The sequence below is a fragment of the Loxodonta africana genome, chromosome 15 (genome assembly GCF_030014295.1).
Source record: "Loxodonta africana isolate mLoxAfr1 chromosome 15, mLoxAfr1.hap2, whole genome shotgun sequence".
In the NCBI taxonomy this organism is placed as follows: domain Eukaryota; kingdom Metazoa; phylum Chordata; class Mammalia; order Proboscidea; family Elephantidae; genus Loxodonta; species Loxodonta africana.
Genome location: NC_087356.1, coordinates 14,853,939 through 14,878,349, shown reverse-complemented (window position 1 = coordinate 14,878,349; position 24,411 = coordinate 14,853,939). Strand labels below are relative to the sequence as shown.

At 38.5% G+C, this 24,411-nt stretch overlaps 1 protein-coding gene across 3 annotated transcripts in view; it reads left to right on the top strand.

The window, feature by feature from the left end:
• SEPTIN10 (septin 10) overlaps positions 1 to 24,411 on the top strand; it is a 62,974-nt gene that overhangs the window by 33,540 nt on the left and 5,023 nt on the right. For all 3 annotated transcript variants that reach the window (XM_064268610.1, XM_064268609.1, XM_064268611.1), the window contains exons 4-9: positions 252 to 447; positions 5,100 to 5,286; positions 11,639 to 11,800; positions 14,301 to 14,397; positions 16,660 to 16,828; positions 18,818 to 18,950. In XM_064268610.1, the coding sequence (XP_064124680.1) occupies positions 252 to 447; positions 5,100 to 5,286; positions 11,639 to 11,800; positions 14,301 to 14,397; positions 16,660 to 16,828; positions 18,818 to 18,950 (944 nt within the window). The remainder of the gene's footprint in view (positions 1 to 251; positions 448 to 5,099; positions 5,287 to 11,638; positions 11,801 to 14,300; positions 14,398 to 16,659; positions 16,829 to 18,817; positions 18,951 to 24,411) is intronic.

The window sequence follows — 24,411 nt, the reverse complement described above, 5'->3', positions numbered from 1 at the left end:
GGCCAGACCGCATTAAACTTTTTTTTCCCCAAACATTTCAGTGCCTTCTTCAGAGTGCTGAGTAACTTATCATACGTACTCATTTAAATGCTCTGCTCATGACTCAGTGGACCAGCCTTACCATCTGTACTTTTAGAGACAACCCGGCCTTTGAAATATTTGTGATCCTTGAAATGACCATGAGAATTTAGAGTTACGTTTCTTCTTAGCCATAAAACGCACCTGTGAAGATGTGTCTTTGTTTATTTCAGGGGAAACTGGGATTGGAAAATCAACGCTGATTGATACATTGTTTAACACTAATTTCGAAGACCATGAATCCTCACATTTTTACCCACACGTTAGACTTAAGGCTCAGACCTATGAACTCCAGGAAAGTAACGTTCGATTGAAGTTGACCATTGTGAATACAGTGGGCTTTGGGGACCAAATAAACAAAGAAGAGAGGTTTGTGTTTTCTTTTTTTAATAAAACAAGCTTTTGTTATATTGAGAAATTTCCTTTCTTGCTCCAAGGGCTGTGATTTGATTTTCTACTACGGTAATCCATGGTTTTCCTCCCAGACCTTATTACTTTTTTAAATAATTAAGTAATGTTCCATTCTTTTTAGAAAATTGACATTTTTTTTCTATCCGGTTGTCTAATTTCTTTAGAATAATTTGAATCACATTACTAAAATACATATTTCAGCAAAAATAGTTTTAATTATTTCCCAGTATGCATGTCAGTCTGTATTAAGTGATGTGTACTGATTTTCAGACAGGATCTTGTCTTGCTGAGGAAAGAACAAAAGACATATGAGGGTAATCATAAGCAGCGACCAAATACATGGTGTGTGCATTTTTTTTGTGTGTGTGAAATTCTAACCAAAACAGCCAGATACATTACTCAGCATTGCAGGGGAGGTTTGATAATGAAATTTTTATTTATATTCTATCTTATGTCATTGTTTCTCCTATTATAAAGGATTGTAAAGACTGGTTATAGACTATCAAATGTAAGCTATGAGAGGGGGAAATAGATTGGGACAAAGCAGTAATGTAGTTTTTTCCTTACCAAAATGTATACATTTTTATCATAAGTAATTTTTCTAGATTCTGAAAGTATTCTTTAGAAGGAAAATATTTTGCAAAAATGACTCTCTGTGACTTATGTTGGCATAGTCTTTTCAATGCATTTGTGTTCTACGTTAAATATGAAGAAATGATTTGTGTAGGCCTTATGAAAGAAGTCAATGATGAGTGGCAGAGGCAAAGCCTGCAACACATTGATTTAAATGTTATTAATACTTACAAGATAGGTACCAACTTATAACTAATTAGTGTATAATAATGAAAGTAATTTTAAATGAACTTAAACATAGCGTGAATATGCTTGACCTGCTGAATAAATTTCATTATATTGTGGAGTAAGACTCACAATAGGTATAACTTTCTATGTAACTTCGTCCCGGAAATAAATTATAACTTAATTTTTCCCGTTTGTGTGTTGAATTGTTTGTTTTCTATCAACTACCAAAATAATACCTATGTTTTATTATATATTTCTGTGAAAATATCAAATAATACAGAGAAATTGTAAACCCACTTTAGCCATCCCCTAGGATGAGTTTGGGTAGTTTTTTTTTACTGTCTTCCTAGTCTCTAGAAAAATTTGTGTAAAATTATACCTGTTACAGATATTTTTCCCTGGAATGTTTGGTGGAACTCAGCAATAAAACCATTTGGGCCTGGAGTTTTCTTTCTGAACAGATTTTGGATTATTAATTCATTTTCTTTAATGGTTTTAGGATGGTTCAGAAGGTTTTTTTTGAGACAATTTTCATAAGTTATAATTTTCTAGGAATGTGTCCATTTCATTCATATTTTTGAATTTATTGCCTTAACCATTGTCTTAGTTATCTAGTGCCGCTATAAGAGAAATAACCGCAAGTGGATGGCTTTAACAAAGAGAAATTCATTCTCTCACAGCCTAGGATATTAGAAGTTCAAATTCAGGGTGCCAGGTCCAGGAGAAGGCTTCTCTTTCTGTTGGCGCTGAGGGAAGGTCCTTGTCATCAGTCTTCCTCTGGTCTAGGAGCTTCTCAATGCAGGAACCCCAGGTCCAAAGGATGCTCTCCCCTCCTGGTTCTGCATTCTTGGTGGTAGGAGGCCCGCCTGTCTCTCTGCTTGCCTCTCTCTTTTATATCTCAAAAGAGGTTGATTTAAGACCCAACCTAATCTTGTAGATTGAGTCTTGCCTCATTAACGCAACTCTAATCCTGGTTCATTAACATCACAGAGCCAAGGTTTATAACACATAGGAAAATCAAATCAGATGACAAAATGGAGGGCAGTCACACAATACTGAGAATCATGGCATAGCTACATTGACACACATTTTGGTGGGGGGGGGATACAGTTCAATCCGTAACATGATGTGAACAGCATCAATGAATAACATAATTTGCTTATGCTAGGCCCTTCTGCACATTAATAGCCTAGAGGTCCCTAAACCTATTTCATGGATTGAGGGTCCCAGAATCAAAGAGGCAATGTGAACCTGGGCTATAGATATGTGCAGGGGCTAGCTCTGTGGCCACAGGTTGTCAAGAATGATCCACCACCCCGTTTTATTGTCTCCATTTAGTGTCAAGAAAACCTTCCCTGCAGGTCCTTAGAGGGTAGGGAGGAGTTGTAGATTTCCTTCTGGTTCACCCTTACCCTGGACGGTGATCAGGGTATCCGCTTCAGGATATCAGCTCAGTATAGGGAGGGTCTCATTAGATTCCCCCACTTTGTGTGGGTACTGGGTTTAGATTTTTTCATATTTACCTTGTGTGTCCTTCAGAAGCAAAGCCCATGAACTGTGTTGTCAGATGCCATCAGGGTGAAAGCAGCCTTGATGCTTTAATGCAGGTGTTGGCGAACTTTTTCTACAAAGGGGTAGATAGTAAATATCTTAAGCTTTGTGGGACATGTGGTCTCTGTTCCAACTGTAGGCAGTCCCGGGGTTACAAATGTCCAACTTAAGTACAACTTGTAGTTACAAACCTATCCCTGTAAAGCCTATGATATTAAAAATTCAAGGTACATACAATGGTTTATAATAACAAATGGTACTACTTTGTGACGTGCATCAAAATAATATTATTACTATATTGTTAAAGGTGTTTTAGTGTATCTGGAATTTTTTTTTATGCATAGAAAGGTACACTATATACTATAAACCGTACCTGTTTCAATTTACATACAAATTTGACTTAAAGGTGGACTTAGGAACTGAACTCGTTTGTAATCGGGGGACTGCCTGTACTCAACTTTGCCATTGTGGCACGAAAGCAGCCATATACAATACATAAATGAACGAAGTCGCCGTGTAGCAGTAAAACTTTATATTTACAAAAGTAGGCCGTGATTTGGATTTGGCCTGTGGTTCATAGTTTACTGACCCCTGCTCTAGTGCTCTGCTTACAGTTATCAGTTCCTCTTCTCCAATTTTGGCCTGGTTAATTCCATGTCACCTTCTGAGATCTTTGATGATTTTAAGGAGGTGATTTTTATATTTTAAGCCAGTGTCCTTGTTTTTGCTGGAAAGGAGAGTCTCTTATTTACTGGAAATGGAAAACTTGGGCAAATTCCTATGGAAGAATTCCTATGGTACATAATGTATTTTACAGAAGATGTTTATGGCTTTTACTTTTGAAAAGCATGAAACAAAGCATTCAGATAAACATTTATGGCTTTTTATTTTTAGATGATTTGTTTATATTTAATATCTTGGTAAGCCTGAGTGACTAGTAGCATTTTAAAATTTCTTACTAGGATTCTGCTTCACTTTCTGGGAAAAGAGAATCATGTTAGTAACCTGTCTTAAGTCATAAGTAAGAACCTTCATTGGCGTTTTTATGTTAAATTTGTTCTTACAAATTAACTTTTACTATTTTATCGTTTTGGGGAGGGAATCATGTTATCTCACGTTTAGACCAGTTTCCCAAGGGTCATTTACTGGTACTCCTAATAATAGCCACTGTATAATCAATTGAGTTCTTATAATGTTGAAGGTATTAGGGTAGTTCTTTTGAAAAAAAAAAAAATTCCAAGATCCTGTCTCTGTCCTCAAATTGCATGCCATCTGGGTAGGGAGACAGTGATTTGTATGAGTTTAAAAGAAGTGATGCTACTCAAGGACCAGAAGGGTCAGACAACTTTATGTAAGAATTCACTTCTGCACACATTAATTGAGTGCCTCATAAGCACAAAGTGCTGCTCCATTTTGGGGGCTCAAGGATAATTAGGAAGGTGTTCCTGAAATTTGACATCAGCACTATTTGCTATTATTTTCACTTGGCAACCCATAGTTAAGTAATGAGAATAGTTATGAGTGGAAAGGCAAGTTGCATAGGTAGTAATTTAGCATATCAAAATGAGGTGGTATGTTTAGAAACAATGTTAGCAAAGGGCTTTTCATATAGACTGAGATGTGATTTGGATCTTGAAGGATGACTAGGATTAGAAAGCCAGAGGGAAGAAGATATTCCAGGGAGGCGAAACAACATGGAGCACAGGATGTGATGCTCCTTTCCTTATAGTTAAACAAAAATAAAATCGTGGCAGCATTACTAGTTAGATACTTCCGCTTGATGTGTGCCTTTCCTCTTTATTGTGTTAAGCCTTTTCATGCCTATGAATCTGACTTAAGAGGCAAGGAGTCATGGAATGTGTCTTAAATATCTTTTTAAATTATTCATGCCCACGCCTTTTTTCAATTAGTTGAGAAATATGCCATACACTAATTAGGTTACAAATTAGACGCCTATCAGTCTGCCAAATGGGAACCTTTGTCAGAAAGGGACTCAGGATGTACATGAATGCAGGAATGAGTCAATGCCAAGTCAGTATCATTTCTATAAAACAATTTAAAGTACAGGTGGTTCTGATCACTTTGAAGTAATATCTTTGTATGCGCAGGTTCTGAATGTTAATGTTTTATCACTCAGGTTATCTGTTGAGTATAGCTATTAACTGTTTATTAGTGAAAATGCAGACCGCAGACTTTATAAAGTTACACAGATATCTTAAGGTAGCATGTTGTATTAAATATTTGAATTACTTTTTCAGCTATCAACCAATAGTCGACTACATAGATGCTCAGTTTGAGGCCTACCTCCAAGAAGAGCTGAAGATTAAACGGTGTCTCTTTAACTACCATGATTCTCGCATCCATGTGTGCCTTTACTTCATTTCGCCTACTGGCCACTCTCTGAAGACACTTGATCTTTTGACAATGAAAAATCTTGACAGTAAGGTACTTTGGGGAAAGAAATCGACTCATCATGCTTGAGTATTTATTTTGAACTCTTAGCACACCTTTAAGGTATTCGTATATACAGGCAGTCCCCGGGTTACAAACATCTGACTTACACACAACTAGTAGTTATGAATCAATCCCTGTAAAGCCTATTATTATACATTTGAGATACATACAATGGTTCATAATAACAGATGGGTGCTACCTTGTGACGCACATGAAAACATTGTTATGACTATTATTATGGTAAAGATGTTTCAGTGTATCTGTTTAATTTTTTTATGCATAGAAAGGTACACTATATACTATGTATTAAGATAAATATTTGACTACCTGATGTTAGATATGAACCGTACCTAACTGTTCTGATTTACGTACAAATTTGACTTGAACACAGGCTTAGGAACGGAACTCGTTTGTAATCCAGGGACAGTCTGTATCATATTATTTTTTTTCCTGTGCATCTTAAAACGCTGGATATTTCAGTCTCAGCCTATTTTCCGGAGAAATTCAGTCTGGAAGATCAGATGTAAAGCAGGAACACTAAAATAAAATCGTAGTTCCCTTTTTAGTGATTAAATTGCATGCCAGAACATGGGACTTCATCTATATTTTTTATATAGACTTTAGTTGACACTGATTTCACTTTATGGCACTATTAGGTAAGAGGTGCTTCATGGAAAAATGTTTCATATTATAATAACAGTATTTTAATGTAGACCATACCAAGAAAACCGACTTCTGAATTTTTAAGCCAAGAAACTGTATATAAATTCAAAGAGCTATTAAAAAAAATACAGAATAATTGATTTCAGAAGTTTTTATTTGTTTATTTTTTTAAAGATGGTTAAGAACTACTTACGCTAAATAAATAAACTCCAGGGTTTTCCTGTAACCTTCTGGCTATTATTATGTAACGTAGGATTCAGAATGGAAGGGTGTTCTGGCTGCTACTGCTGTCTATAGAAATAGGTATGGAAAGCATGAAAGCCTTCTAGTGAAGGCTTGGTGCATACATAGGTTGACTTCTGACTAGCTGCACAGCCCCCTGGATTTAGCAAAATCATGATGGGGCTTATATGATAGTCTATTCATTTGATTGATGCTCAAACCATCTAGCCAGTTATTTCCGTAGTTTAATCTGATTATATGGAAATTTAGGTTTATTAAAGGAATATAAAAATGAAAGTAGTGTTAGACAGAAATAACATGATATAGTATGTCTAAAGATGATAGAATTTGATATCAGAAGAGGCTGGTTTTAAATGTTGGCTCTATCACTTATTAGCTCTGGATCTTGGGCAGGTTTGTTTAGCGTTCTGAGCCTCAGTCTCCTTACCTCTAGAGTGAAAACTTGGGAGATGACCTTCCTAAGCGGTAGATGTGAGGAGTAGTTAAATTGATGCATGTAAAGGGTTTAGTAAAGTGCATGACAAATAGACGTGCCCAGTTAAAGATAGCTATTATCATTGTCTTGTGAGGACTAAATGAAATAATGTATTTAAAGCCTTTATCACATATATGTGAAGTTCAAAACATGTAAACATGCACAGTCACCCTTCTGAGTAGCCAGAATATAACTACAGGTAGCCACCGACTTACGACAAGGTTCTGTTCTGATGACTCCGTTGTAAGTTCTGACGTAAGTCAAATACCTCTTTGTTTTTTTTAGTTTTCATTATTATTGCCCTTTATTATCAGTGTCTTTATAAATCCACTCTTTGTCTTTGAAATCTGCTAGTGAACATCTGAAAATGATAACATTGGAAAATTACATGCTACAACATTGTATATAGTACATAGTACTAATGATAAGATGTACAAAAAAAAATCCTGGACAGTTGTAAGTGCAGTTTATCGTAAGTCAGGGACTACCTGTAGTTACATTAACAGGGACCACCTGTATATGGCATAGAGCAAAAGTTTGGTTTAGTACAACGTGTAAACATACACTCTCTAGGCTTCTCTAGAATTGGTGATTTAAAGATACTTTTTATTTTTTATGATAAAATGTAAACTACCTGGTAAAAAGCATTCTGCCTCTTATGTCGTGCAAGAATGTTTCAGAGTTAGGTGAGGCCTACCCAGCTCAGTTCTCTAGGGTGGAATAAAATAAGCAGAACTGAGGGTAAAAGCATGGCTGTGTGTCAACCTGCCTGGATTCAATGTCTTACCCTGCCACCTGCTAGCTGTCGTGACCGTGCGCAAATTACCTGAACCGCACTTTCTTCATCTGTAAAATGGGGACAGTGAGCGAACTTTAAGATGTCAGTGAAGGTTAACTGAGGTGAATTACAGAGCACTTAGTACAATGCTCAGCACCTAGGAAGTACCCAGCAAGTAACTTATTCTGTTATTTTAAAACTGTTTTGTAATTAATAGGCACAGTCTTATTCCAAATGTTTAAATATTGATATTTTAGTTATTGGTTTATGTTAGCCAGCTTTTGAGTCGTCAGTCTTTGAGCAGAGCTAGCTAGGAGTAATTTATATAGATAAAAGTAGATTTTTCAAGAAATTAATGGAAGAGATATTGAGCACTTGGTTAGTGCTCATCTTTGGACCAGCAATAAACCATATATGCTACCAACCCTACCAACAACTAGAGTTACAGGGCAGGGCTTCCCAGCTTGGGACTAAGCCCTGCTTAGGCTCTTACCTTCTTCTGACCAAGAATGACCAGGAGAGGCCCTGAGGTTCCACATGAACAAAGGTTTATTAGGAAAAGTCTCACGAGGAAGAAATGGAGAGGGGTTTTCATCTACGCTAGCCTCCAGTCTCTGAACGAAGGATTTCTTAGGACTTATAAAAAGACATTGGAAACCCTGGTGGCATAGTGGTTAAGTGCTACGGCTGCTAACCAAAGGGTCAGCAGTTCGAATCCACCAGGCGCTCCTTGGAAACTCTATGGGGCAGTACTACTCTGTCCTATAGGGTCACTGTGAGTTGGAATCAACTTGATGGCACTGGGTTGGTGGGGTATAAAAAGACATTATCTTTATTCATTGGATGGGTGGAGATTTCTTAGGAGAAGGGGAGGGATTATGAAAATCAAATGCCCACAGTTGGAATTCAGGATGGATTTCCTCACAGAGGTTGCTGGAACTAAGATGGAGTCTGTCACAAAGGCAGCTGGGATGTCAAACAGGACTTATTCTGGGATGTTGCGCATGGATCCTGGTCCAAGTCTTGGCAAGGGATCTTTGCTCATAATTATCTCATGTGGAAAGTCATTCATAGGCCACCTTGATTTTTACTGCGTATGCTCTACATCTGGTGGGGGACTTGAAAAACAGCTCAGGAGGGTTATCAGTAACTTCTAGCTAGTCAAGCATGTAGGGATAGGGAATGTGGCCCCTTATCTTGTCTAAGCACCTAGTTTGTTAGTCACAAGTAGTCCTCAAGTGCCAGCAATAAAAGTTATGTGGTGGTCTGCACTTAGGTTTAGATTCCAAGAATACTGAATTAGAGGTTATTTAACTATAGCTGGTCAAGCACACAGGGCCTTGGAATGTAGCCCCTTATCTTGTCTGAGCACCTAGTTTGTTAATCACAAGTAGTTCTTGGGTGCTGTCAGTAAAAGTTATGTGGTGGTCTGCACTGAGGTTCAGATTCCAAGAATACTGAGTCAAAGGCCTTTTAATTATAGCCAGCCTGATCTCTTGCCTGTCTCACTAGCTTGAGATGGAGATTATACATTACCACAAGACTTTGAATAGTATCACAATATTTTGTTACTTCACTCAAACTCTAATGTTTCATGGTAACAGTAAAAGATCATGAGTATTGTACACTTATTTAAAGACTGTCACCACCCTCTTCTGCTTTATTCAGTTGATGGGATACCTTTATCAAAGACGCCTTGTCTTCAGCTTTCAGTTTTACAAACCAGAAAGGAATGTTACAGATAAGCTTCATTACTTGTTTAATGAGATTTAGATTTCTAGGTAAAATGAAGGTATTCTTCAGTTGCTTGATGAGATGTATATAAGGATACACAGGCTTTCTTGTGGAGACAGCTGTTAACCCACAGCGAAATGGAAGATAGAAAAACAAACCAGGGCCATTGCCGTTGAGTTGATTCCGACTCACAATGACCCTATAGGATAGAGTAGAACTGCCCCATATGGTTTCCAGAGAGTGCCTGGTGGAATCGAACTGCCGACCTTTTGGTTAGCAGCCATAGCTCTTAACCACTACAGCACCAGGGTTTCCTTGCAGGTACAGGAAGATCCTAATTTACACCACTCGATGACAAGTTGGCAGTTTGAACTCCCCCAGAAATACCTCGGAAGAAAGGCCTAGTCATCTGCTTCTGAAAGGTGACAGCCTTGAAAACCCTATGGAGCGCAGTTCTACTCCACACACTTGGGGTCTCGGGGAATTAGAATCCACTGGTCAGCAACTGGTTTGTTTTGTTTTGTTTTTAATTACATAAAGATGGGAGATGTCCTGCTGGCTTCTCCTCCTAGTTTCCTCAGCCGCCTTGGGGATGGTTATCTTGTTTCTAAAAGCAGAACACTTGAGAAGTTATTGACATGGAAAGTTACCTTATCTTATGGAAATAGTGACAAGTTACCTTCATTGAGAAACCTTTAATTTTACCTCTCCCTGACACAGAAACATTTTTTTAACATTCAGTCGACTTGTAGTTATTGTAGAGGCAATTATAAGTTATTCACTTGGCATAATTTATGGGATAGCTAAGTGTGATATTGAACATGTGAACTTGGCATCAGATTTTTTAGGTACTTTAATTTATCATGAAAATTGTTTACCCATAATCATTGGGAAATTTTCTAGCATTAATTTCATGAATAGTTGGAAAAATTTTTTATCTTTTTGAAACATATGGGAGACTAATAAATTTAAATGCACACAGTCAATCAGTGGGGCCCTGGAGAAGAGAAGAAACGGAACAGGGATTATGATTTGTACTTTTCACTTTTGTCTGAAAATTACATTGTGAGCTCACTCCCTTCACACATGTCACTGGTTAGCCTGAAATATATGACTAAAGACAAATAAGGAAATGGGGAAAAAGAATACCAAAAAAACCAGCCCCCAAATTGTGCAGACATCAGTCTCTCGTGGAGATGTTAGTCTTTTACAGGACTAGACTTAGGAATCAGTCGGTCTTCATGGCCCCAGATCTCCTCCTTCTGGCCACTAACAGACCTTAAATAGTGCTGAGAAAGTTACTGCTTTGCATCATGAATACTTTCAGTTGGTATTTGTAAAATTTCCTTCCTGCGACATCTAGGTAAGAGTCTGACAGTGAGTCACAGAGACGGATTCATTGGGGGTGAGGAAAGGGACCTGCTGAAATGAGAGAAGGACAGACCATCTGTTTCTTAGTTCTGCTGAGAGGTCAGTCACCCTGATGATTTAGCGCTCAGGTTATTGAACAGGTCGCCGCTGAGGTGATTTGATTCATGACAGCCTCATACGCGTCAGAGTAGAAATGTGTCTATGGCGCTTTCAGGGGCTGGTTTTTCAGAACCAGATTGCCAGGCCTTTCTTCTGAGGCACTTCTGGATGGACTCCAACCTCCAACGTTTGAGTTAGCAGCCAAGTGTGTTTACTGCTTGTACCAACCAGGGACTCCTACTTAGATTTTTAAGAAATAAAAATTCTTAGTGAATTAAGCAGGCTATTTCAGTTTACTGCTTACATTTTAGTTATTTTGTGTGTGATGGAACTGTAAGAGACTTTGAGGGAGACAGAAGAAAAAGTGAGATTTCTAAGCCTAAATCAGGTAGAAGAGTAATCTTATGCAAACTCTGCTTTTTAAAAGTAATCATTATAAAGCCAGCATTTGTAGGAATGATTGTATATAGCACGTGTAAGAATGATTATCTAGGTCAGGGACTGGCCGGCTTTCCTGTAAAGGGCCAGGTACTAACTACTTTAGGCTTTGCAGGCACATGGTCTCTGTTATAACACTCATCTCTGCTGTCGTAGCATGAAAGCAGCCATAAATAATATGTAAATGAATGGACAAGACTGTATTCCAATAAAACTTTATTAAAAATAGACAGGGAAATGAACCTCTCCTGACCTCCTGATCTAGGTTGAGGAAATTGTCAGAGACTGATAGCTCTAAGGAAACCCTGGTGGCATAGCGGTTAAGAGCTACAGCTGCTAACCAGAAGGTCTGCAGGTCAAATCCACTAGGTGCTCCTTGGAAACCCTATGGGGCAGTTGTACTCTGTCCTTTAGTGTTGCTATGAGTCAGAATCGACTCAACGGCGCTGGGTTGGTTGGTTGGGTAGCTTTAAATGTGAAAGCTTATAGGATTAAAAACAAATCCTCAGTTATGAGATTTCGTTTTTCTTTATTCTTAATAGGTGAACATTATACCCGTGATTGCCAAAGCAGATGCAATTTCTAAAACTGAATTACAGAAGTTTAAGATCAAGCTCATGAGTGAATTGGTTAGCAATGGCGTCCAGATATACCAGTTCCCAACAGATGATGAAACTATTGCTAAAATCAATTCTTCAATGAATGTAAGCTCCTGCTGACTATTAATTCTGTTTTACATGTGAAAATAAAAAGATTATTTGTAAGTAACACTGCTACAATATATTTTCACTTGTATCTTCCAAAAAGACTTCAAACAAGGTGAATTTTCAAAAATGTTTAATTTTCTTGAGTTGGAAAAAGTATAATAATATATTTTTAAGCATGTTTTCCTTCCTCCCTTCTGTCACCCAAATAAAGCAGTACATTTATGTGAATGGGATAGACCTTTTGTGGAAATAAATTGCCTCAGAAAGATGACTTTCTATTCTGTCTTTCCAGCCTCGTTTAGAATGCTTCAGAAACTTAAAATCTTTAGTTCAAGTGGATTTTTCTAATCTGGAATTTAAGCTCATTCTTATAGTGTCTCATATACCTATTAAATATTCACATAACTTTTAATTTATTGGAGCCCTGATGGCACAGTGGTTAAGAGCTCATCTGCTAACCAAAAGATCAGCAGTTTGAATCTATCAGCCGTTCACTGAAAACCTATGGGACAGTTCTACTCTGTCCTACAGGGGTCGCTATGAGTCAGAATTGACTTCATGGCAACAAGTTTCATTTTTTTTTTTTTTTTTAGTTTATTAATACAATTGAAAATTGAAAATGACAAAGTTCTTTGTTTTACTTTCTTCAGGCTAACAAATTTCTTAAACGTCTGATTATGTTTTGAACAATCAGGAATTCTGGAGCTGGACTTAACCGTCTATTGTGGGCATTATTCTCTGATACTGTGAACTTGTCTACACATGGGGTTAACAATACTCATCTCAGGTGTTTTGAGGATTAAGTGATACAGCCTTTGTTAAGTGCCTGACAGTGCCATTCAAAAAATGTTAATTCCATTTCTTCTTTTTTTCTTTTATGATTTTTTCATACTTTGTTTATATTAAGTTACCTAAACTAAATATATAAAAAGCTGACTAATCTAAACAAAATGATTTTAATTCCTTTGTGTTAAATTGTCTTTACATCTAATTTTATTCCTTGTACTCACCTGGAAGAATTTTTCAGAAAGAAGCAATTAAGAGACTAAACAATGTTAATTATTAAATATTAAACATAGTACTTAAAACTTTGTACGTTAGGCTTTTCCCCTGTATTAATCCTCAACTTCAGACAGGGAGTCTGCTCACTGCCCCTGAATCTGCCTTTTGCATGTTCCTGTTTCTGTATGGTTGTTCAGAACCTTCTCCTTACCTAAGTTGGTCCTTCCTGCTCTTCTCGATCGATCTCAATCTAATTCTTTTTGATGCAGCTTGGGTTGTACTTTCTTTTCTTTTTTAAAAATTTTATCATGTTTTAGTGAACGTTTACAATGCAAATTAGTTTCTCATTAAAAAATTCATACACAAATTGTTTTGTGACATTGGTTGCAGTCCCCACCTTGTGTCAGCATTCTCCCCCTTTCCCTTTCTACCCTGGGTTCCCAGTGTCCATTTGTCCAGTTTTCCTGTCTCTTCCTACCTTCTTGTCTTTGCTTTTGGGCAGGTGTTGCCCATCTGGTCTCATATACTTGATTGAACTAAGAATCACGTTCCTCACATGTGTTTTTGTTTTATAGGCCTGTCTAATCTTTGGCTGAAAGGTAGACTTCAAGAGTGGCTTCAGTTCTGAGTTAGCAGGGTGTCCGGGAGCCATAGTCTTGGGGGATCCTCCAGTTTCTCTCAGACTAGTAGGTCTGGTCTTTATGAATTTGAATTTTGTACTACGTTTTCTCCTGCTCTGTCCGTAACCCTTTACTGTGATCCCTGTCAGAGTGGTCGGTGGTGGTAGCGGGGCACCATCTAGTTCTTCTGGGCTCAGGCTGGTGGAGGCTGTGGTTCATGTGGTCCCTTAGTCCTTTGGACTAATATTTTCCTTGTGTCTTTGGTTTTCTTCATTTTCCTTTGCTCCGGATGAGGTGGAAACAAGAGATGTATTTTACAGGACTGCTTGAGTTGCACTGCCTTCTTCAACCTTTCTCTCATTCTTCCTGCTCATAGTGATCAGTCCTCTAAATTTTTGTAGCATTTACTATCTTTAGCATTACTTCGGGGCTTGTATATTACTTTGTATAAGTATCACATAGCTGTATGCATACACTTCAGCTCTGTATACTATATGGGTATGCGTGCCTGTGTTTGCATGTGTGTGTGGGTAATTTCCTCAACAGTATCTTTTAGGGCAGTGATAATATTAAGGGAAATGATATGGATACTAGAATTCTTTGCTTTTTTACATTCCCAATAGCATGGTGCCTTGCATTAGGTGATGCTCAGTAAATAATTTTTTAATTTTTTATAGGGTCTGAAAATAACTTTTGTTTTAAAAAAAATTTTATTTTGCCTTATGAAAATGACTCTTGTAGAAAAATGAGCACATGTTCACTGCCAAGTTTTAAAACCTGAGAATGAATTATTCTCTGTTGGTTTCATAAAACTTTCTTAGTTGATGATCCCATTGGTATGAGAAGATGTGATTGATACTATGGTTCCTTTCCAGGCACATTTACCATTTGCTGTTGTGGGAAGTATGGATGAGGTGAAAGTCGGAAATAAGATGGTCAAAGCTCGTCAGTATCCTTGGGGTGTTGTACAAGGTAAATAAGATAAATGTGAACTGTTGGGAATGATTATTAGAAACACGTGTCACCTAATAGTCTCAAAGTTGCATTTAATGCCTTCCTTGAGGTGACACTTAGTTTGGATTATGATTGGTTGTCACAAGAGTTTGCCATGTACTGTTGTAGGCCAAAGCCTGTAAAGGCCAGACAGAGCTGCCTCATTTTCTGCACTGTGCCACACACCTAATCACCTCCCTGGGTGTGCCAGGACACTCAGCAGGTGGGAAGCACTGGTGGGGCACTTGGAACAAAATTTGAGTGTAAATAATAGTGTCTAAAAGGAGCCCTGTAGAAGTTTTTGTGTGAGAGACTGACTTGATTAGTAAACTTTCACTTAAAGCACAATTTAAAAAAAAAAGATTAAAAGGAGCCTTGGTGGCGCAATGGTTAAGTGCTCAGATGCTAACCGAAAGGTTGGTGGTTCAAACCAGCTAGCTGCTCCATGGGAGAAAAGACCTGGTGAGCTGCTCCCATAAAGATTACACACACAGCCTTGGAAACACTGTGGGGCATTTCAGCTCTTTCCTAAGGGTTGCTGTGAGTCAGAATCGACTGCAGCACACAATAAGAACAAAGTAGTGTTTAAACATGATACACAAACTACTTAATGTGGGGCACAGTAAGCCATCTTGTAAATTTATATATTTTCACTGATCAACAGGACAAAGTATTGCTGCCTATTTCCAGTACAAACCAGTCAACTGAAAAACTAAATCCACTTGACAGGTTATTTATCTATCATTATAATGACAAAGTAGTTAGTACTTCTTTAGTACTGGATTATTTACTTGAGGCCAACTAATGGGGAATGGAGTACCCCCACCAGTACTGGTTTCCAGATGCTCCTTTTTAAAAATTGACAAATTTGGTAAATAATGAAAAATATTGAGAAAACTTCACATTTTTAATGTGTAAAGAATATAAAAGTACTAATTGTACTTAAAACCATTGGCCACAGAAACACATACTGTATTTACAGACTTCTGGTCACCATAAGGGGCCCTGTTGGTGCAGTGATTAAGAACCATGGTGAGCTACAGCTGCTAACCAAAAGGCCGGCAGTTCGAATCTACCAGCCACTCCTTGGAAACCTTGTGGTGCAGTTCTACTCTGTCCTGTAGGGTTGCTATTCATTGGAATCGACTTGACGGTAACAGGTTTTTTTTTTTTTTTTTTTTGGGTCACCATAAACATGGAAGAAGGATCATATATGTTTACTCGGTAATTTTGAATAATTTCTGTCTTCTAGTACTGCTATAACAGAAATACCACAAGTGGATGGCTTTAACAAAGAGAAATTTATTCTCTCACAGCCTAGTACGTTACAAGTCCAAATTCAGGTTGTTGGCTCCAGGCGAAGGCTTTCTCTCCCTGTAGGCTCTGGAGGGAGGTCCTTGTTCTCAGTCTTCTCCTGGTCAAGGAGCTTCTCAGGCGCAGGGACCCCATGTCCAAAGGGTGCGCTCTGCTCCCAGCACTTTCTTGGTAGTATGAGGTCCCCAACTCTCTGCTTGCATCCCTTTCCTTTTATCTCTTGAGAGATAAAAGGTGGTGCAGGCCACACCCAGGGAAACTCCCTTTACCTTGAATCAGGGAGGTGACCTGAGTAAGGGTGGTGTTACAGTCCCACCCTAATCCTCTCAACATAAAATTACAATCACAAAATGGAGGACAACCACAGAATACTGGGAATCATGACCTAACCAAGTTGACACATATTTTTGGAGGGACACAATTCAGTCCATTACAGTGTCTAACACAGAATCATAAATGTGGTATTGTATAAAAAAAATTTGGTAATCGTAGCATGCACAGGCGGTACTCTTTGAGTCTGCAAAATTTACAACGTTGAAGCTTTGGTGAAATGCTATTAGATACTCTTTTTAAGCACTATGTGAAATATCCGGAGGCTGGATTGTAAGCTGCTAACAAAATATTAGTCAATAACTAGAGCGTTCGGTAATATAATGTATTTCTTTGCTATGTCCTCTTTATCCATTGGCTACTAAATTTAAAACAAACTTCCTGGTCTGTTCATTAACCTGGTTTATAATGTGGTGTGTATAACACAAGAGTTTCTTCTTGGTTACTTGCGTGAAATAATCATAGCTGTCAATCAGACTGATCATCTGGCTGTTTGTTATTTTAAATGTGTTTTCATTTATTCATCCATTCAACAAATACCAATTGTGTGTCAGAACTTAAAAACTAGTGTTGCTGTTTCATTTGTTTTCTGGGTAGTGGAAAATGAAAACCATTGTGACTTTGTAAAGCTCCGGGAAATGCTGATTTGTACAAATATGGAAGACCTGCGAGAACAGACGCACAGTCGACACTATGAACTTTACAGGCGTTGCAAGCTGGAGGAATTGGGCTTCAAAGATGTCGGCCCAGAGAACAAGCCAGTCAGGTAAGTGGGGATTGCTCTTGGACAAGCTGCTGCTGAGAGGAAGCCAGCAAAGTGGAAGTCAGAAGGAGTTGTAGCCTTTTATATATCCAGGATGATGGAGAATAAGTTTATGAGAAGTTGCTCAAAATCATGAAATAGAATCACTTAATAATGATTAGTTACTGTGCTTCTTGACTATTTAAAGAGCCTACCTTCGGAGGCTCTTTAATAGCCTTCTCACTTAGATGGAGTTAGATAGAAGGAACAGCATACGGAAGGGCTTACCTTATTTCAGTAAATGCTGAAATGAATATCTGAAGGAATAAAAACCCCGTTGTTTGGTTTATTTTTATAGTTCTATAAAGAAAATGAAAGTACATTTAATTATTACCAAAGAAAGTTGGAACATGAGCCGTTACCAGTTGCTGTCTGGTCGATTCTAAGTCACGGTGACCTCGTGAGTGCTTCAGAGTAGGGCTTCCCTAGGGCTTTCGTAGCTGCGCCCTTTTGGAAGCAAATAGCCAGGCCTTTCTTCCGAGACACCTCTGGATGGATTTTAACCATATCAAGTGAGCTTAAAACATTTTTTGTTGGTTTTCACCCTGCAGAAAGTTTTAGAGTGACTTAAACTTAGCAAAATATATTGTAAAGAAAGAAGGTACTTGTAAACCAAACCTGCTACCGTCAAGTCAATTCTGACTCATGGCAACCGTGTAGGACAGAGTAGAACTGCCCCGTAGGATTTCCAAGGCTGTAATCTTTACGGAAGTAGATTGCCGTATCTTTCTCTCTCCCAGAGAGTAGCTGTTGAGTTTGAACTACCGACCTTTTGGTTAGCAGCTGAATGCTTAACCACTGCACCACCGTGGCTCCAGAGTACTTGTAGGGAGTCAGAAATTGGATTGTTTCTTATAATACTTTAATTTTAAGGATTTTAGGACCTGATGACCTTGCTCATCGATTAGAGCATTTAATGATGTTGTATTATAAACTTGCTTGGTAACTTCATATGGCGCTACATTTCTGACTTTTTTTGAAAAATTAAAACGCATTACACCTGAAACTCTCTAATCCTTAACATAGTAAATCAAATTTGATTTGATGTAGCATTCCAGAACAAATTTGCATGGAAGAAAACGTGAAATCCTTAGGACAGACACTGTCTTAAACTCTGTCACGGAGACTGAAGATTCTTATTCTGTTTTGTTACTTGCATTGCCGTCCTTTCTGGTTATTAGTCCTTCTCAGAAAAGACACAAAGGGACGAAGGTGAGGAGAACCTCAGATCAGTGCTGCTACGGCAGGAAGTCCTTTTGCAAGATTTAACAACAGATGAGGTTAAATTTTTACATTTCCTCAACCTGTGTATCTAACTTCTTCGTGTTTTCTTAAACGTCTGGTAGCATAATAAACTAAGAATTGCATGTATTAACCCCTTCTGGAGGACTCCTGGTGGTGCAGTAGTTAAAGTGCTTGGCTGCTAACGGAAAGGTTGGCAGTTCGAACCCACCAGCTGCTCTGGAGAAGAAAGATGTGGCAGTCAGCTTCCATAAAGATTGTTGTTGTTGGGTGCCGCTGAGTTGATCGTGACTCGGAGTGATCCTGTGTACGACAGAATCAAACATTGCCCGATCCTGTGACATCCTTAAAATTGTTGCTATGCTCGAGCCCATTTTTGCAGCCACTGTGTCAATCTATCTTGTTGAGGGTTTTCCTCTTTCTTGTTGACTTCTACATTACCAAGTATGATGTCCTTCTCCGGGGACTGGTCCCTCCAGATAACATGTCCAAAGTATGTGAGATGGAGACTCACCATCCTTGCTTCTAAAGAGCATTCTGGCTGTACTACTTCCAAGACAGATTTATCACTTTAATCCATGGTCTATTTAATATTCTTCACCAACACCAACAGGTTTCACTTACATACGAGGCCTAACATGAAATGTATGAGTTTCTGCCAGTTTGTTATGTCATCTTTTTAACATGAGAGTACCACAAATAACTTTTTAGTCTTCAAGAGACTTACGAAGCCAAAAGACACGAATTCTATGGCGAACGTCAGAGGAAGGAAGAAGAAATGAAGCAGACGTTTGTGCAGCGAGTAAAGGAGAAAGAAGCCATATTGAAAGAAGCTGAAAGAGAGGCAAGTACTGTTGGTTTGATGTGATTTGCATGTATTTTTCAGGTGTCCTCTTAATTTGGAAGCTTTATCTCAAGAATTTAGTTGAGATGGTAATTGTTCTTTAAAAGTTAGCTATTTTAACACATAGTTCTTGAATATAGATTAAAAAAAATCATAGTCCAAAATTAAAATTTGAAGTGGTTTACCAAGGACTTGTGATGGACTGGTTTACTAAGCAGTGTTTTACATATCTTAAAGATGAACATAGCGTCCATTTAAAATACCTTGCTGGTTTTATAGCATCTTCAGTCGGATGGCACACGTCAGCTTGGGCCCGCCCTTTCTGTTTTAGTTTTTGAACCAGGGTTCAATGCCGGATCACATGTTGCATTTGGATGTTACGCTTCTCTAGTTTCTCTTACTCAAGGACGTCCCAGTTTGAAGTTATTTTTATTTATTTATTTTTTTAAATTAATTTTTATTGTGCTTTAAGTGAAAGTTTACAAATCAAGTCAGTCTGTCACATATAAGCTTATATACACCTTACTCCATACTCCCACTTACCCTCCCCCTAAAGAGTCAGCCTACTCCCTCCTTCCAGTCTCTCCTTTCGTGACAATTTTGTCAGTCTCTAACCCTCTCTACCCTCCTATCTCCCCTCCAGACAGGAGATGCCAACACAGTCTCAAGTGTCCACCTGATACAAGTAGCTCACTCTTCATCAGCATCTCTCTCCAACCTATTGTCCAGTCCCTTCCATGTCTGATGAGTTGTCTTCGGGAATGGTTCCTGTCCTGGGCCAACAGAAGGTTTGGGGACCATGACCACCGGGATTCCTCTAGTCTCAGTCAGACCATTAAGTGTGGTCTTTTTATGAGAATTTGGGGTCTACATCTCCTACTCCATCAGGGGTTCTCTGTTGTGCTCCCTGTCAGGGCAGTCATCGGTTGTGGCTGGGCACCATCTAGTTCTTCTGGTCTCATGATATGTAAGTCTCTGGTTGATGTGGCCCTTTCTGTCTCTTGGGCTCATAGTTATCGTGTGACCTTGGTGTTCTTCATTCTCCTTTGATCCAGGTGGGTTGAGACAAATTGATGCATCTTAGTTGGCCGCTTGTTAGCATTTAAGACCCCAGACGCCACATTTCAAAGTGGGATGCAGAATATTTTCATAATAGAATTATTTTGCCAATTGACTTAGAAGTCCCCTTAAACCATGGTCCCCAAACCCCCGCCCTTGCTCCGCTGACCTTTGAAGCATTCAGTTTATCCCGGAAACTTCTTTGCTTTTGGTCCAGTCCAGTTGAGCTGACCTTCCCTGTATTGAGTATTGTCCTTCCCTTCACCTAAAGTAGTTCTTATCTACTAACAAATCAGTAAATAACCCTTTCCCACCCTCCCTCCCCCACCCCCGTAACCACAAAAGTATGTGTTCTTCTCAGTTTATACTATTTCTCAAGATCTTACAATAGTGGTCTTATACAATATTTGTCCTTTTGCCTCTGACTAATTTCACTCAGCATAATGCCTTCCAGGTTCCTGCATGTTATGAAATGTTTCACAGATTCGTCACTGTTCTTTATCGATGCGTAGTATTCCATTGTGTGAATATACCACAATTTATTTAACCATTCATCTGTTGATGGACACCTCGGTTGCTTCCGGCTTTTTGCTATTGTAAACAGAGCTGCAATAAACATGGGTGTGCATATATCTGTTTGTGTGAAGGCTCTTATTTCTCTAGGGTATATTCCGAGGAGTGGGATTTCTGGGTTGTATGGTAGTTCTATTTCTAACTTTTTAAGAAAACGCCAGATAGATTTCCAAAGTGGTTGTACCATTTTACATTCCCATCTCTCTGCAGCCTCCTCAACATTTATTATGTTGTGTTTTTTGGATTAATGCCAGCCTTGTTGGAGTGGAATGGAATCTCATCGTAATTTTAATTTGCATTTCTCTAATGGCTAATGATCGAGAGCATTTTCTCATATATCTGTTAGCTGCCTGAATATCTTCTTTAGTGAAGTGTGTGTTCATATCCTTTGCCCACTTCTTGATTGGGTTGTTTGTCTTGTTGTGGTTGAGTTTTAACAGAATCATATAGATTTTAGAGATCAGGCGCTGGTCAGAGATGTCATAGCTGAAAATTCTTTCCCAGTCTGTAGGTGGTCTTTTTACTCTTTTGGTGAAGTCTTTAGATGAGCATAGGTGTTTGATTTTTAGGAGCTCCCAGTTATCTGGTTTCTCCTTGTCGTTTTTGGTAATGTTTTGTATTCTGTTTATGCCTTGTATTAGGGCTCCTTACATTGTCCCTATTTTTTCTTCCATGATCTTTATCGTTTTAGTCTTCATGTTTAGGTCTTTGATCCACTTGGAATTAGTTTTTGTGCATGGTGTGAGGTATGGGTCCTGTTTCATTTTTTTGCAAATGGATATCCAGTTATGCCAGCACCATTTGTTAAAAGGACTATCTTTTCCCCAATTAACTGACACTGAGCCTTTGTCAAATATCAGCTGCTCATATGTGGATGGATTTATATCTGGGTTCTCAATTCTGTTCCATTGGTCTATGTGTCTGTTCTTGTACCAGTATCAGGCTGTTTTGACTACTGTGGCTGTATAATAGGTTCTAAAATCAGGTAGAGTGAGGCCTCCCACTTTCTTCTTCTTTTTCAGTAATGCTTTACTTATCTAGGGCTTCTTTCCCTTCCATATGAAGTTGGTGATTTGTTTTTCTATCACGTTAAAAAATGTCATTGGAATTTGGATCAGAAGTGCATTGTCTGTATAGACGGCTTTTGGTAGAATAGACATTTTTACTATGTTAAATCGAAGTTATTTTTAAATGTGAATGTTGGAAAGGGAGTTGTAATGGAAGTAAGGGTGGTGATTTTTTTTTCTTCTTAAATTAGCAGATTCATCTTAGGGTGATATCAGGGTAAAACTTTTAAGAGTTTACTGTATTTTACATAAGTAACATGAGCCTTCTGCATTTGTTTGCCGACTACGCCCTCCCTTTGTGAGGTATTTTCATAAGCACCATTAAGCCAATTTTTCTTACTTGTTGCTGTAAAAAAATTAGCCTAGTGCGCTTACAAAAAAAATACTTCACCAGGGGGAGGGTGCAGTTGGCAAACAAACAGAGAAGGCGGCCATTATTTGCGTTAAAATTTAGTGTTGTCGCATATATCATCCTTAATTCACCAGTGAGAAGAGAGAGATTTAAAAGTGGTCTATAGTCCATTTTTAACTTTTAAAATCGTATAGACGCGTCAGAATTGACTTGATGGCAATGTTTTTTTTTTTAATAGAAGAATATTGTATTTAATTGTGATGTGTTATTTAAAAGGAAAATTGAAAATTCAGTGAGACCAAATTATTGAAAGGAAAAATTTGTCATTAGATGGTTTGTGAATTTTTGTTTGTTGTTTTGGGTTTTTGGTTCAAGTGCCCTTTTTAAACCTGAAGTACCAAAGTCAAAAGTTATTCAAAGCATTCTAAGCTTTTAACTTTATAGCTTTAGAGACATCGATTTCAGTGATCCGTTTTATTAATATGAAGGGGCACTTTGTGACCAGTTTCCATAGTTTATAGCCAGCATTAGTAATACCTGCAACCAGGGCCCGTCTGTGTAGAAGGGCATCGAGTCAGTGATCATCCCTCCTGTGAGACCAAGAATTATTGATGCAAGGACTCAGGGGGACTGTATAATTTACTGTCTTAATTAGGACAGTTTTAGAGGGAAAGGAGGTGTTATGGATTGAATTGTGTCCCCCTAAATTATGTATCGTAAGTCCTAACCTCTGCGCCTGTGGTTATCATCACATTTGGGAATGGGTTGTCTTTGTTATGTTAATGAGGCAGGATTAGTGTAGGGTATACCTTGAGCCAGTCTCTTTTGAGATATAAAGGAGATTAAACAAGTGAGCAGAGCAGAGATGGGGGGAGAGAGAAGCCAAGATTGCCCAGTACCAGAAGCTCAGAAGAGACAAGCACCGTCTTCCAGAGCTGACAGAGAGAAAGCCTTTCCCTAGAGCCGGCACCTGAATTCGGACATCTAGCCTCCTAAACTGTGAGAAAATAAATTTCTGTCTGTTAAGAGCCATCCACTTGTGGTATTTCTGTCATAGCAGTGCTGGATAACTAAGACGGGGCTTAATAATTATACTGGAACAATAAACCAAAAAAAACAAACCCAGTGCCGTCGAGTCGATTTCGACTCATAGCAACCCTATAGGGAAGAATAGAACTGCCCCATAGAGTTTCCAAGGAGCTCCTGGCGGATTCAAACTGCCGACCCTTTGGTTAGCAGCCGTAGCACTTAACCAGTACGCCACCAGGGTTTCCAACTGGGACAGTAAAAGGTAGGTGTAAACCAGGTCTCTTGTGGGCATACAGGGACATTTCATTACCTGATACTGGGCTCTTAGCATTTTAAAGCTATTTATATCAGTAAAAAACTCGCAGCAGCTAATAAAATAATTTTTGGTAATCCAAAACATTCTTAAAGTGTGTATTAGAGGACCCTGTTATTTATGCTACAAATATCCCTTATTTATGTTTTGTATAAATCTAGATTTTCATAGATCATTTGCTTAAAGTAACATGCACTTAGATGGCAGTATGTGAACGCTGGATAACCACAGTAATGAGAAGCACTGGACAAATGGTATCTTAACTGGAAATACTGCTTAAATGTTACCTTTTCTGCTTCTTTATTACCATCATTCTAAATGAACTAATGAGGAGGCATCTTATCTATGACAGATTTCCCATAGCCCCTCCCCACTACAAGAAAAAGGACAGTGTATATCCTTCAAGTAAAGCACGTAGCCATAATCGAAATATTAAAACTTCCCCATTTTATATGTAAGTCTGTTTCTTAGTATAATATGTTAACTTAATATTTATGCCCCCATACTTCCAAAAAATATGCTAGACGATTTACAGTTTAAAAAAACAAGAAACCTTCAGATGTATTATAACCATGGGAACGGAAGAGAGCAGGAGCCATATAATACTGGGCCAGGAGAGCGGGCTGCACAGAAGTGCAGCTGAGGGGCCTGGTCAGGTGACTTCTTAAAGGACACATAGCCTTTTGCTCTGACTTTTAGGTGGTCAGGGCAAAAGGGGCCACAGGGAGCTACAGCTCAGATTAAAGACGCCTGTGCGTTCAACAGGAGAGAAATGTTTTCTTTGGCATTCATTTCTCATTTCTAAGAAAGGGTGTTTTTAGAAGGATCATTGAACAATAGTCTCATAAGTAGTGTTTACTAAAGACCCAGCGGGGGTGCCCTGTCAGTGATCCAAGCATAAGAGCATTGACGACTAGTCATGAACAGCACAAAAGATCCCTTGGTTTTTAATTTTTTGAGTATTTGGAAATGTGTTTGAATTTACGCCTGTTGTAGGAACCACGTTGTTACTCTTGTGTGCCTCTTGTGTTACTCTTATGTGCCGTCCAGGTGATTCTGACTCATAGC